Genomic DNA, 15,662 nt, shown 5'->3' with positions numbered 1-15,662 from the left:
TTTGTGTTTTTTCCTCAGAACAGGTGTAGCAATTTGCATAGCATTGCATTGCGTAGCAATTTGCATGTTTTGTATTCCTGTTGAGGCAAAGCTGACTGAAAGATTTAATGGCTGACTTGACCAAATTTTAATACAACAAATCTTAATTTGACTATGGTGTTTGAACTGAAGTTCAGAAACAGAAGGGGAATCGGAATAGTTGGATGTTGTGGTCTCCAAATTGTGGAAGTTTGTTTTTAAGAACATCCTAATTTCATTTATCCTAAGTGTTTCTGCATGGCTTGATCTCCCTGAAAACTATTTATAATCTGCTTTTTCTAAAGATGTAGGCGTCCGCGTGCACCACACATACCTGTGTGGACAAGTGTATGTCAGATATGGAGATGCAAGTCTTACAGGAAAAAACAGTCTTCAAACAGTGATGTAGTCAAAATACTGTACAAAGAGTACGTTTACTAATGCAGTAAACAGGCACATACTGTAAACATAAGGTAAGTACAAAGACTAATTATGACAATCCAAAATGCACATTATGTATGAAATTATTCCCAAAAATTACATTTCCTTGGTGGCAAAAATAAAAAAACAAAGAGAAAGGTAAGTTTTCTCATTTTAGCCTTGTCATTCCTGCAGATCTTTGTGGGTTTCTTGAAAATTACTTGATTTCTCAGAGCAGCCCTCCGAAGATAAATTGGGCAAAAAAAAACAATAGACTATATTGTAAATCTCAGCAATTAGTGTAAATGGATATGTTATTGTTTCAAAAGGAATATGAATTCTGTCAGCAACTTGATTTGAACAACATTCTCATTGATTGTGCCTGCCTTCAAAATACAGTTCATGAGAGAAGGTGTTTCACTTCTGCATGTTTTTGTTTTATTATCTTAAAGTGTTGCAAAGGAGTGGATGAGGGATTATAGTTGTGCTGTTCCTTTGTGTAAAAAAGATATAATAATTCTGACTCAGTAACATTCTACACCTCTCATGTTGGTGCATGTTACTGTACCACCATGAGTCTTATTTTGAAAGGGACTTCCCGAGAAACCCTGTGCGTAACTACGCACGGCTTGACTCCGTGATGGAGACGCCCATTCCAAGACCACGCCCGCCCTGGCAGCTGCTGTCGGATCGCTCGCTCCCTCCCTCTCTCTTCAGCAGCGGCAGCAGCAGTGTCTCCTCCACTCTTCAGCCTGGATGTCGTAGCAGATCCGCTGTGCTGCTGCAACAGGTAAATGAACATAAATAAATAAAAACGTCGAGCAGGGCGAGACTAAATCATGACTCTGCTTGTTGACACTGTCGCTGCTGACCTTGTGTGTACCTTTTCCTGCCAAGGTAAGAGCGGTGTTCTGCTTCATTAAATCCCAAAAAAAGAGCGAGTCAGTGCAGCGTACCTGGATTAAACACCGCGCTTTCAAAAACCGTAGTACAATGAAAATGTGTGGACATGTGAAAGATTGCCGGTAAACCCTAAATCACATTGTATGCGATTAAGAATAGAAGAAAAATGTACGTAACATAAAATAAATTAAAGATAGGGATATGGGCTGCTGTCAAGATAATACATTGCCATTGGCAGTATCAAGGGTCGTCATGAATGTTGTTGTGGATATTAGAAATACGTTTCCTTTTTTCTTTTTCTTTTTACTTTTAAAGCAGGTGTAAGTGAGTCTTTATGGCACACACATCTAATCTATTCTAATCTATTCTTGCTTCTAACAGAATTAAATGACATTCACAGGTGCATAAGGTTCAGTGGATATTACAGATTGCCATATGTCAGATAGATTATTAGAAATAAGTAAAATATGTATTATAGTGTTTGTAGATTTCTCCCACAGGAGACTGAGGAGGATGAGTGATAGTCTTACTTTACCCACCAGCACAGAGACTCTTTTTGGAACGCTATGTATCCTTTTGTGTGCTTCTTGTAATTGTTGTCATGTTTATAGTTAATTTTTTTCTATATAGTCAGTATGTTACGCGTTGAAAGCAGCTGTAATAATTTCACAGCAGTTTACCATCATGTCAGAAAGCCCTTTTGAAAACTGAACACAAAAAGCTGATTTAAATATGTATGTGACACACTGATGACACTCCAACCTGATTTATCCCTTTAAATGTAAGTTTTAAACAGCCACCATGTTTGAATCCTGTCAGGTGCATTGTTACTGGTGGTGTTGAATGTGGGGAGTCGTCAGTGCAGTTTCATAGTTCCTGTGGGAGACCAGACCACAGTTGACTTGTTAAGTGTTCATTCACTGCAGTACCAACTAATTATAAAGATTGCTTCGTTTGTGTGTGTTTGTGTGTGTGTGTGTGTGTGTGTGTGTTTGTGCCCTCTGCTGCTCTCAGTCAAAATAGAAAGGGGAGGTTTTCTTTGCTGAAGTGGCAAAGTCCATTTGAACCGCCGTTCCCGTGACATCTGGCACAGTCACAGAGACTGTTGCATATCCACAACCTGCCAAGAAACAAAGCACTGTGTAACACACACAGACAAATTCACGTCATGCACATAATGTGCACTCATTTTCTGATTGGAAGTGTGACGTTCAGGATGTACTTTGATGTGATTGTGCCATGAAGGATGACTCCTTTAGTGGCAGTTTTGTGTTGTTCTGCGAGTCAAGGGTAAAACCCTTTGTGCCAAAGTTACTCAGGTAAGAATCAGAGGTAGGATGCACTGATGAGTGTGCATTTTTAAGCGCTCTGGGGGAGGGTTGTTTCGAGGAAGCAGAGGCTTTCATTGTTTGAGGTGACCCACATATGCATTAGGCGGATAAATATAAGGACCTTTGAGTGGAGACACCCTGATTTTTCACCTGCACCACAACAGAGGAAGATTATAGTTGGTGCATGTGTGTCCATGTTATGTATGTGTGGGTGTGTTTGTGTGCGTTTTGCGCCGACAAGCGAGCACATACACATGGGACACACACAAACACACAGGATTCTTTCTTTCCCCGGCCTCGGCGCTGCTTCCTGGGCTGTGTCTGCCAGAACAGGCTCCCCCTCTGTGTGAGGAGTGTGTGTCAGACCCACTCGCGCGCGCACACACAGGCCGACACATTGATACGCACATCCGACTGGTCCAGTGCAGCACACACAGGTGTCAATCAGCATGCAGGGCAGAGTCAAAGGTTCTTTGATTCGTTTTTCTCGCTCTGTGCAGTGGGTCAGCAAAGCAATCACTGGCCCTTATAGCGACTCACACTGTTCCCCAAATCACAAACTGTGGATGTGCTACAGTATGTGCAGCATTTCTCCACATCAGTACACCATGTCTGGGTTACTTTGTTTTCGGATGCTGCCACTGCAACAGCGACCCACATTAGGAGTTGGATGGATGGTATATCTTTTGTTCTGTGTTGTGCCCTCAGGAAGATAAGTTAGAAAACAAACTTTGAAATAAAGCTGCACTGTGTACAGTTTTGTTACAGAAAGATGGAATATTATTTGTATGCTGCGTAGTTCAGCCTCAAGCAGTGAGGGAGAATTTATATACAATGGCAACGCTGGAAGGAGCGGATAAGAAGCAGTTCCCCTGTCAAACAACCTTGTTTTTGGAGACAGCAACTTTTCATTGGTGCGTCTTTATGTTTTCAGTCATACACCTGTTTGCAGCCAGCTCGCTTTACTAGAGTAATGTTGCTGTTGCCTCCATCGGTCTTTGCCTGAATCACATTTTTAATGCCCAATGTTTTATGTGACAATGTGGAAAAATTATCGTCAATATTCAAGGATTGAATGGATGGAAAGGATTTGATTTTAAAAAAACGTTCGAGACCACAGACACAACGTACTTCGTAACCGATTGTCAATGTTTTAATCCTGAGAAAGCACAGACTAGACGATCCGGTCACGACGCAGCGCCACACTAATCAAACGATTTCAGGGAGGCGATTTGAGATCTCGCAGAAACCCGCGTGATTTAACGGGACTTCAGAATATAAACAGACGTATAGGCGGACTGTCGGCAAAACCACTGTGGATGAGGTAATTGCTGAGAAGGCGATATCAACGGTTCTGAACAAAAGTGTGCAACATCAGTTTCTCGGTCAACTCATTCATTGCGGGGGTTCTGCTCACGCCTTCAATCGCTGTTCTGTCGTAAATACCGAACATGTGTAATACTTACGATTACGAAATCGAGTAGAGTCTGATGCGTCCGATGACGTTAATATCTTGTCTGTAAACCCCTCACACTATAGGATAAGGCCAATTATCTTATTAGACCTTTGTATACCAAAAAGGATGCCGCTTATCGTCTCTCACAAAGCAAGTGACACTTGTTCGTTCAGGCTGCTGAAACATGGCAACACCAGATAGCAGCCACCATCAAGCAAAGGCTTTAAGTTCATATGGAAGTTTTATACTCAGGCTACAAAAACTCCCCACCAATTTGTATTTTAAAGCAGTTATACACTACTTAAAACATTTAATTTCCCCCCATTGAACACACACGCAGGACCTTTAATTCTAATTACAGGAGTGTTTCTGTGCATCGTGTTTGTACAGATTTATAATTTCAGCGAGCGCTGGTTTTACTTGAAGTGCACTTTACTGCTCACACTGCGTAATAAACTGCTTACAATATCTCAAGTGCTCAAGTCCGGTCGAGCTCTCCTGGTGTATTTAGGAGCCATGAGTGGAGCACCTCTGAAGGTACAGTCAGTGTTTGATGTAGAGTTTGAGTCCTCTGTTGTTTTTAATCCAGGATGTGTCCTATTTGAACAACAAAGGCTGTCTTAACGTAAGCCAATAGGAGACCTAGTGTCTTGTATTTAGATACCACACACACCTCAGGGTACAGAATTGTTTGTGTATGAGGGCGGATCAGACAAAGTATTTGCCTAAAGGAATGACGACAACACACCTATGCCACATGCACACTTTTACTTTAATACTAATGTCTTCATATAGGTCTTATGGCATATTAAAAATGAAAATGTGCACCGTATGCAGTATGCTTACCTACTTGGCTTTATGACAGAAACACAGTTAAGGCATTTCATTCTGAACATAAAAGTACTGGGTAGTACTTTAAAGTTTCCTTTAAGGTTTCTGCTTCATGTTGACAGTACTTTGTCACATGATTTCTGTTGTTTTTCCAGCTGCGTAATTATCCATGTTTACTTCTTTGAGAAGGACGACAACTTTGAGATGAATTCTGGTTTTGTGACACGGTGCATTATCACACTGGGTGTAGCCATTAGCAAGTGGTCAATTGTGGACCTAAAGGAATGAACATGGTCCGCCACAATTCAAATAATAAATAATAAAAAAATGTTATTGAGGGGCTCAAATTATGCAAAATAGACACTCCCTACTGCACCACCGGCCCAGACTGTTGACACAAAGGAGGTCTGGTCCAGGAATTCATTCATGGCTTTGTCAAAAATCCAAAATGATTAGAGCAGGGTCTGACTTGGTTTTCTGCTGTTGTAGTCCATCCATATATCTGAGATATATGGTTTTTTTTCTGAACTATTTCATCAACGAGAAGTTTCCTTCTGCAAAACTGCTGCTCAGTGGATATTATTCACATTTTGAAGATGGTCACCATCATGTGTTGGAAACAGTAACTGACGTTCTCCATTTGCATTTTTCTGCAGTTTTTTTTAAGCCAACCATCAATGGGTTGGAAAAAGTAATCCCTGAAGACACCACGATGAATCATGACCGCCGCGAAGTCGGGATTTATTGTAGAGCGGACGGATTATATTGCACAAGTTCTCCCTAACGAACTACATAATTATCACTTTGTGTCATCGCTGTCAGCTGAGTTACACAATGTTAATATTTGTGTAAGGAGCATTGCATCGTGGGATTCTGAGCAGAAAGCACTGCACATTAATTCTGATGGCAAATCATACTGACAGTAGTTCTAGTGAGAGTGAGTGCTTGGCACCATCTAATGGACTGAAACCTGTCCCAAAAGCTATATAATATCGCTGTATCGATTATTCCCCCCCACCCCTATCTCTGGGTGTCATATGATTGGCAAGATTCATTTTTTGACACATCTCCTTGTATTTGTTTGCATTTTCCTGGATGGATTTACAGCTTGTGGGCTCGCCGTGTCATCACCGTGTCGTTTCATTGCTGATGTTGCTCATGTGTGTTTTGCGAGTGAGCTCGCACACGTGCCACAGCAGATATTTCCAAGTGCATGTGCCACACCGAGCAGTTCATTGCTCTTAAGTAATGGGCAGTGCCAGCTTGTGCAGACAATGATTTATTCTCCAACCACCACAGAGAAAAAAATGGGAGGGAGAGATGAAGCTGTTGACTAACTAGAGCAGAAGGGGAGCAAAGGGGAAGGAATTGGGTGTGAATCTCATAAGAGGGGATGCATGTTCGAATGAGGGATGAATAAGACATAGGGGAGTAGAAATGGAAGGCGATAGAGTGAAAGGTGAAGTGGGAAAAGTATGATGGTATGATTTGGTGAAAGTGAAGAGGAGATTGCTCTCACCCAAAGGGAATCAGAGCTGGGTTGAAACCTCACTTATACAGCGATATAGGCTTTTAGATGGATAGATGGATGAAAGGAGACAATGCAGGGATGTGTCCTAACAACCAAATTGGAAGAGGAATTCGAATAATTGGTCCGAGAGAATGTAGGAGCGGGTATGGTTTCAATGAGGACATGTAGCAAGTATGGATGATCAAGAAAGAGTGGAGTTGGGGAAAAAAAAAAGATTCAGCAACAACCGTGCAGCCGAAGGAGACGATTAAACAAGCAGACAAGTGATGGAGCAGACATGGAAACTGCTGAATATGTTTTTGTGCAGGTTCATGTTTTCAGATTTCGGATAGAACGGTTTTCTAGTTTAATATTATAACCTGCATGAGCTCATGGAAGAGTTGTCCTGGCTTACATTAGTATAATAGTCCTGTTAAGAAAAGATAGTTATAGCCCTAACAACAAATGACCTTGAGAACTGTGTATACTATAAATACTGAGTTGTCAAACCACACGTCTGTTTGTATTCGTAATCGTACAAAAGTGTTTTTAATAAGACAGATTCTTGCTCACACAAATAGGGCTTCTTAGGCAAGAAAAACATCATTTGTGTCACAAATAAGTTGTAAAAGTAATCCATAAGGTATATTATGAAGACAAATGTGGTTATTTCTTATAAATGATAGATATTCATGTTGCTAGTTAGGCAAGTATTTCTACTGTCAGCTAAATAAATGTTATGTGAGACATATATATATATATATATATATATATATATATATATATATATGTATATACTATATTCCCCAAAAGGTAAGACAAATATTTATGTTTCTAACAAAAGCTGAACTAAATCAGACAGCACAGACATAAAATCCCGGATGACAGATTGCCCTCGGAAATATAAAGACACTGTGATTTGTAAAAGATTGCTGGCTTGAGCTGCCGTTCGTGATCTAAGAGCAGACGGTAACAAATGCTGCCTTCCTCTCAGACCACCATCATTTCCTCCCTCCTCTGTATCCCTCAACTATCTGTCCTCCTCCTGCCTACATGTCCCTGTTTGCATTGTCTGTATCTCTGTGTTCTCCTCATCCCCTGCTCTCTTTATTTCCCCCCTCCCCTGTCCCTCCCTCACTCCATCAAACCTCACCACATTCGCCATGCACTGTGCCATTCTTGCATTGTTAACGGGGAGATGAGATTTTTTTTTTCTCCCCCCACTTGTGCTTGCATGCATTTAATTTTTATTTTGTGTTCCCATTATCAGTCACACATGCTTGCTTGCCCTCCTCACATCTACCCACTGCTCTCTGACACACACACACAATTACACTCACATCTTTCTCTCTCTTTCTCTGCAGATGTCTGAGCCAGCTGAGTAGAGGACTTTCCTCAATGCCCGTGCTCACTGCCTGCAGCCATGAATGGTAAGAACATTTTGATTTCGTCCATCTGTGTGCTCATGACGTGCATGTATTTGTCCATTTGAAGCGAATATGCACCCAGGGGAGGTTGATCAGGCTGAAAATGAACTTCAATTGGGAAGAAGAAAAAAACGGAACGGATGACAAATAAGACGGAGCTGACCAAGCAAGTGTGACCGTGTTTTTTTCAGTGTGGCATTGTGATTCTTAAACTTCTTTTGTTTTAGTGTGCGATTGCCTGTCCTATCTGTAAGCTGTATTGATCTGGCTCTGAAGATCAGACTTTTATGTGAACCCATCTCTGATACCATGACATCTCCTGCAACATGTAGTAATATTTGATTAAAACTACATAAGCTATTTGGTGTAGGCTATACAGTCTGTTTTGCGTAGGAGACTCTACTTCTCAGTCTTGAAGGTGATCCGTTTGTTTTGTCCTTGGTGTGGACAGCACTGGTCAGCAATATGTGTATGTGTGTTAATCCTCTTGTTTCCAGCCTTTGATCACAGAACTGGATTTGTGGCACCACAAGGGACTAAATGCCTCAGAGAAAGTGTGTGTGTGTATGTGTGTGTTTTGTTGGATGCATTTTGTCCACATGAATAATTCTGCAGTGGAACAAAGCCACTGAATTGAGCCCAACTATACTTAAATCGCATCCATTAGATATACACTGGGGAAAGCTGCACCAACATTAGTATGTGATGACTTTCTCCATATAAATGTATAGCAATGGTTGGATGAGGTCTTTGTGTTATTGCACTCATTAATACTCTGAATCCGCAGTGTGTCAATTATAAAGCAATTTGAATTTCCAAAACAGATGGACAGAATGCAGTAGTTCTTCAAAAATAGGCTTTGGGGTGTCTCCTGAGGACTTAAATGTTGCAGCGTGTCTGTTGATGTGTTCTAGCCATCCGAATCCTTACCTTGTCCCCAGTAAAGTGTGAATGGTTATGAAAGCAGTGACGGGGTTTTCCCCAGACGATGTGCGCTTTGTGCCTGGAGGTTTGACTTCTCGCAAGGACTAAATAGCACCAAGACAACAGCACACCGCGGGCTAACAAAGCAAGCTAAAGCCTCGCAAGCTTTGTGCAGCTGCTAAGCAGTTGACATGTGGCACAGTTGGTACAGGAATAGTGATTTGAGGATGGTTTCTTATCATGTACTGAACAGTTTGGTGTATTTGCCGAAGGTTGCCATGCAGGAGGCTTTTTTATGTGTTCCTCTCAGGGTGTCTTCAAGTGGGACTTGTGAAACAAGTTGTGAATGTTGTAAGTCATTAGAACACAATTGCTAGGCAACAGCAGGTCCTGGGATGGGTAACAATAATAAAAGGAAAAATAATATGTTCGGAAACTTATTCTAAAGTTCTATGTACTTCTATGTGATTCAACAGTAGATATGACTGCTATTTTCAGGAGTTATTACCCAGTCTGTCATGGCTTGCCCTCAGGGACATATGTATGGCAAGCCCTTTTAACATTTAATCGCCAAGTTTGACTATCTGGAATTACCATTACTACAGTTTTAGATATTTGCAATTCAGTTTATACAAGTCAAAATGACAGTTGATATTTGTATCTGTAGAATGGCGTTGCAGATATCGATAGTGAATATCTCTGTCTACCGATTAAATGTTAAAACCGCCTGCCATAGGTGTGTTTACTTCAATATTACTATTTAGTCGGGAGCATTGACGTAAAACTACACACGCACAAAAACAGCAGAGGCTACATTAAAAGGGTATACGCAAAAAAGAAGGAGTTAGCTTGGCTTAGTTTAGCTTAGCTTAGCTTCAAGGGTAGAAGTTCAGTAATGTCCACTTGTGAAAAAAGCGAGACAATGCAGGATATAGCACCAGTGGTACATCATTTGTCTGCTTTTCTAGTCGAGGCTAACCAGGAAGTAAGATTATGTTGAACAGTAACCTATTTCTCACTTGTTTTATAACGTTAGTAAACATTGTCATGGGGAGTTAATGGTCTCAATCACTAATTTCAGGTCTTCTTCAGTATCAGGATGTCAAATAAAGAGTGGACACCAGTGTGGTGGCCATGCAGTTGTGACATCACTACTGGTTGCCACATATAAGCTACATTAAAGGCATATCCAGAGATAAGAGGAGGAGGAGTGAGCTTTGTTATTTTAGCTCAGACAATCAATAAATAAAAAAACAATAAAATCATTTCTGGTACCGTGACAACATGATCTGGGGAGTCAGTAAGCAGATTATTTTTATTTGTATTTATCAAAACGGTAACTTTATAATGGCTTCTTCATAGGAAGACCTCAAGTTCTTGAGGTTGCAAGACATGAGGTCAATGTGTATCCTGTATGTCATTTAAATGTAAAAAAGTTAATAAGACAGCACGTTTGGGAAAAAAATTGCACACAGTTCTCATCATAATTAGCTTATGGCTTTATTGGCATCTTTTCTGAATGGTATCTCAGAGTGGCCACATGTTTCCAACGCTATCATCAAGTCACAGAAGATCTCTCTGGACTCTGCCATAAGAAGCTCTGCAATGACCCACTTACTCTCAGTGAATCAACACAGGTCTGTGGACGTGGCCATGCTAGCCACATGTCCCATAGGCACTGTGCTAAATATTGCCTCACTCTCTCACTCACAACAGCTTTTAAATGAGTGAAATGAGTGAAATCTGTGTGAGATTAATTACTCTATTTTTTTAACAGCTGCGATTTGCTGACATTGCCAGAAGTAGGTCGGGCAGTAACGCTGGCTTTGTCAGGGAAAAAGCATATATGTGAACAGGTGCTGCTGTTGTGGTTCAGGACAGAGTGAGTTTGTCGCGATATTGAATTTAGCTCAAGGCAGTCGGCGCCGTTTGTCAAACAGCAGACAATTCCAAGTGAAGCTGGCAGTTTTAAAAATAATTTACTCGTGCTCTATGCAGAAAAGTTTAATATTTCTCTCTTCTACCCTGAACTTGTTCCAGTTTCACCGTCTGACTACATACTGTACTGTTTATGAAGCTCAACCCTCCATTGTGTCATTTCTCTGAGATGTGTGTGTGTGTGTGTGCAGTCAACAATGTTTGGGTTAGTGTTGGGGAGGAAGTTCCATCATGGGCAGGATGGTATTTCCTGAAGCTGGTGAATAAATTACAGCATGGGTGCTTGGTCTGAAAAGACATACACCCATAACATCCTTGAGAAATTCATTTTCCCACTTATAATAATAATCCAAATCAGACAGTTTTCATCCCATGTATTTGATTTTGTTTCACATACAAGTGGAATCTCACTTTTCCCAGAAAGCTGTATTAAAGTTCAAGTTAAAAAGTGCAAAGTTTGAATTCAGATGTAAAATGCATCAAACATCTTATATAAGAATAAGAAGCAGAGACATTGTTTGTATTTAATGGCTATGCTGTGTATACCGTTTCAGTACTATGATCCAAACAGTGAATAGGATATTATCAAAGGCAATCACATATTTCTGTTATTTATTAGCAAAGATAATGTATTTATACATCTTTAAATTTGATCACTTTAAAGAGCTGTAATATCAATTGTGACAAGTGTTCACAGTGACTGACAATCATATTGCTTTCCTGCTCAGATGTAATTGTTTTTACTGTTGATTTACTTTAGATTCGTTGATTAAAAGAGTGAAAAATACACAACCACTCCTCCCTAACGACCCTTTCTTTGCGCAGGTTATTTTATTTATTTGTTTTTCTTATTCTCAAACTCATTACTCCCTGTTGTGACGAGTCTGTGCTCGCATTTTGTTTGAGGGCTGTACTGCTGTGGTTCCTATGGTAACAATCACTGACATCTGGGAGGCCCGAAAGATGAGGTGGTGAGGAAGAAGAGGAAGCGTTTTGAATGTAGTTTACAACTGATCAACTAGCCTGTCCCCTTGTCTCCATCCCTGTCTTTCACTTACTGTCATATAGATGGATCCATCTGTGCATAATGTCCATATAATCAATTATGCTCTTAAAATGACTTCAGAGCTTTTAAAGTTAAGGGAACAAACCGTGACAGAAGAGGCTTTTATTATGCCCTGATTGATCATCATCAAACCCCCGCTATCAAAACCCCAATATGATTATAATATGATTAAGAATTTCACACAGTTTCAAACTTTAACTTTATGTTTAATTCCTTGCCAACCCTGAATTTACCTTGAGATGCAAGATTAGAGCAAAGTGCAAAACTGCTTACTGGACATTTTTATACATTAATCAGTGTCGGGAGGTGGTTAGGAGTGGATTCATCTGAGAGGGAGACCTCATTTGAGATGGAAATTATGCAGACATTTTGGATGGTGATGTAGAAAAAGACTGCCTACTGAATTTATTATTAACCTTTCTGCTGTGGGGAGTTTTTTTTTTAATCTAGAATATTCTTCATACTTACAAATGATATTGGTCCATTAAAGTAAAGTTATAATGAGCTTTATCTTGTAATCACATTCCTCCCTGTAGTTGAACCAGCAGCATCAGTTGACAGTGTGTTCTAGTTACTTTAAAAACTCATCAAATTCTCTCATTTATCTTTTATTATTTATTACGCAACGCTATATTATGTGCTGCTTTTATTTACTCCCTACTTTCTTTTCTGAGCATGTTGTGCTTTTATTTTTTAAAAATGCAGACACACAAGGTTAGGAAAAGTTCCCAGGCCAATTTCAAACCATGGACGTGATAATATGGCATGTGACTTAAGCATAAGGCTACCAGGAAACCCTTTGGTTCATCACTTTTAAGTGCTCCCTTATCCTGTTACTGCACATTAAATATAATGACAGGATATACGTCATTAGGACAAAAGGGACTCTCAAATCTGATCAAATGTAAACATAAAACCCTTTAAAATCCGGCCTTATCTGTTCGTATTGTCAGGTGGAGCCTGTATGTGGGCCATCACTCCGGAGGAGAGGGGGAAACACGACAAACAGTTTGACACCCTCGCCCCCGTCCTCGGCTATGTCTCAGGTAGGCTGTTGTCATAGCAAACAGACATGGTGTTTGTTTATGAGGAACATCATGTTGCATTATCTGTGAGCCGTATCAAATGTCTGTCTCTCTTATGGCTTTTATCCATCTGCAGGAGAACAAGCAAGGAAATTCTTCCTCCAGTCTGGCCTGCCTCCTTCTGTCCTGGCTGAAATCTGGTGAGAACAAACTCACTGAAAAATATTCAGAATTGTCAAGCCACAGTAGGTGAATGAATGGCTCCACTCGTGCCTTCTTTGAGAGTTAGTTTGGTGCTTTCATCCTGCTTTGAACTTCCTACTGAGTGCTCATTTCCTCTATAGGCCTGCCCCACCTAGTAAACTGTGTGTGTGACAGAGAGAGAGGGGGCTAGAGGGGAGAGAGTGTGTATGTGTTTATTGTAATTAGAACACGCAAGTGTGTATGTTTTGGTGTTTGTGTGAACAACACCCCTGAAATGCAGAGCCACCACACAGCTTTGTCCCTCGTGTAAATGTCTTATTTCTTCTCTAAGGAATACAAAGAAAGTCACATGGAATGTATGTTTTGACCACTCCTCCTCCTCCTCCTCCTCCCTCTCCTGTAGGAGCCTAGCTGACATGGATGGTGATGGGAAGATGGACAGACAGGAGTTTTCCATAGCTATGAAGCTCATCAAACTCAAGCTTCAGGGGCGGAACCCACCCTCCTCCCTGCCGATCGTCATGAAGCAGCCTCCTGTCTCCAATTCGGTTTCTACCGTACCTTCATCCGCACGTTTTGGTAAAATGGCTGTTAAATATAATGCGTTACAGTTTCATTCTTTCTTTTAAAACACAGTCTCTCTCTCTTGCTGGTGTTTTTAGTGCAATGGAAAACGACAAGAAATGCTATAGTTATTTCAAAATGGCTCAAAATGAATGCAGCTTTCAAGGAATTATATGCATCGGTCCTTGATTGAGCCAAATAACATTTTTAACTCACTTGATTTTGAGTAATTTCATGGATTTTATAATCAAACTTTCACCCCAGTGTCTAAAACATTCATGTGTGTGTGTTAACTCTGTTCACCCTGTGTATTCCCTCTTTGTAGGAATGGGTTCAATGCCAAACCTGTCCATTGGTCTGTCATCCATGTCCATCCTAACACCCATGTCAGCCAACCCCCCCATGCCCTCTGTACCTGTACAACCCCTGATGCCAACACCAATGACTCTGCCCCTCATCACCTCCCTGGGAAACGCTGGACTCCCCAACGGCAACATTAACCTCCTCACCCCTCCACTTGTTCCCAACAATGCAGGTTGGTTCTGCAGTGGAACCTTTCCTTATGTTGAGTTTGAAATGCGCATGTATGTGCATGAATTTTGGTCTGTAGAAAAAAACAAGACATTTGAGAACATCATCATTTCCAGGTTTGACGTACACCAATCACCATTTTTTAAGGTTTTCTGATATTTTATGGACCAAACGATTAATCGAGAAGATAATCCACAGATTAATGGATTCTGAAAATAATCGTTAGTTGCAGCTCTAGATTGAGCAATACTTTAACTAAAATCTTAATGGTCCAACCCTGTTAACAAATAAGTCAATAAATCGAAGCTACCTTGAACAACTTAGCGAGAACGTAATGAACAAGGTATTTAAATGCAGAGTTCACTGAGTTTTCATGCATATACAAAATCATCAGTTATCCCAGGTGTGGGTATAACATACAGTATATTCTCAGTCATTTCATCCTTAATTCTCTCTAGATTTCTAATTGACTCACTTATCTCTAACCTTCTATGTCCTTCCTGTGGATGCGCTCTCTTTTAATCTCACTGTGTTTAACTGGTGAAATGAACACTCTCAAGAAAATGAGTAGACTAAGCATTGGTGCTACAGTGTAGACTAATCCTGTTCAGTGTGGCGTTTGCACACTACCACTGTCACTTTGTTTTCAGCCAGATGTCAATAACGTCGCTGCCGGACGGAGCTGTGTGTGCTGCGACTGTTAAGTGTGAGCAGATAAGATTAGATGTGCTCACGTTCAAGGGCAGCGGCGGCCCTCTGCAGCGTGTTAAAGATTGATTGCATAAGAAAAAAGACCACGTGCGCACACCGCGTATTCGCAGAAGCATTCGTGCGTTTTCTCACAGCAAGTCGAATTATGTGACAATGAGATCTCGCTACAAACTGACCTCCTTTTTTAATTTTTTTTTTAAACAGCGCTCCCTCTCTCTGGCTTCTCCTCACCCATGGCCTTCTCTCCAAACACTGGCATGTCAAAAGCCAACTCTCTCCTGGACCTTGGATCCAGCAGGTGAGGCCCAACTGTATCCACTCTCCACTAAATAACTAAGTACCCCCAAATAGCCTGTTGAGCTACTGGTGCTAATTTTATACCAAGATCAGTGTCCACAATTAATCTGCCGTTCACAAAACCACATTTCCTCCGTCTGCACATAAGCATCTGGTTGAAATATAAATTAAGAACCAAGTATGTCATTTTCCAGTAAGATGTTACATTTATTATGCAGAGAGTCACACACAGCCAAGATAGCCCATTAGTTTGGGGGTTTGCAGGGGGGAAAGACCCAGAATGAGAACACAGGAAGATGAAACACTTTGATAACAGAGGGAACAGGAAGGGCATTTTGAAATCAGATGCTCAGATCTAGAAGTTGGCAAGTGTAGGAAGTTGACTTGTCTCGAGTGAGATATTAGAGGAAAATGGGAGTCGAATGACATTTTATTAGGATGATTTTATCAATGAGAATACAATCGATAAAATTGGGAGGTTTCCATCTATTGTTTATTTTTTCATT

General features: G+C 40.7%; 1 protein-coding gene across 1 annotated transcript in view; it reads left to right on the top strand.

The window, feature by feature from the left end:
- The first annotated feature begins 1,113 nt into the window (after positions 1-1,113).
- itsn2a (intersectin 2a) overlaps positions 1,114-15,662 on the top strand; it is a 34,165-nt gene continuing 19,616 nt past the window's right edge. The window contains exons 1-7 of the mRNA XM_044048890.1: positions 1,114-1,228; positions 7,834-7,899; positions 12,778-12,870; positions 12,986-13,049; positions 13,457-13,632; positions 13,943-14,152; positions 15,064-15,157. Of these exons, the coding sequence (XP_043904825.1) occupies positions 7,893-7,899; positions 12,778-12,870; positions 12,986-13,049; positions 13,457-13,632; positions 13,943-14,152; positions 15,064-15,157 (644 nt within the window). The 5' untranslated portion in view covers positions 1,114-1,228; positions 7,834-7,892. The remainder of the gene's footprint in view (positions 1,229-7,833; positions 7,900-12,777; positions 12,871-12,985; positions 13,050-13,456; positions 13,633-13,942; positions 14,153-15,063; positions 15,158-15,662) is intronic.

Source organism: Solea senegalensis, linkage group LG17 (genome assembly GCF_019176455.1).
Source record: "Solea senegalensis isolate Sse05_10M linkage group LG17, IFAPA_SoseM_1, whole genome shotgun sequence".
In the NCBI taxonomy this organism is placed as follows: Eukaryota; Metazoa; Chordata; class Actinopteri; order Pleuronectiformes; family Soleidae; genus Solea; species Solea senegalensis.
This window is presented reverse-complemented; position numbering and strand designations above follow the sequence as displayed.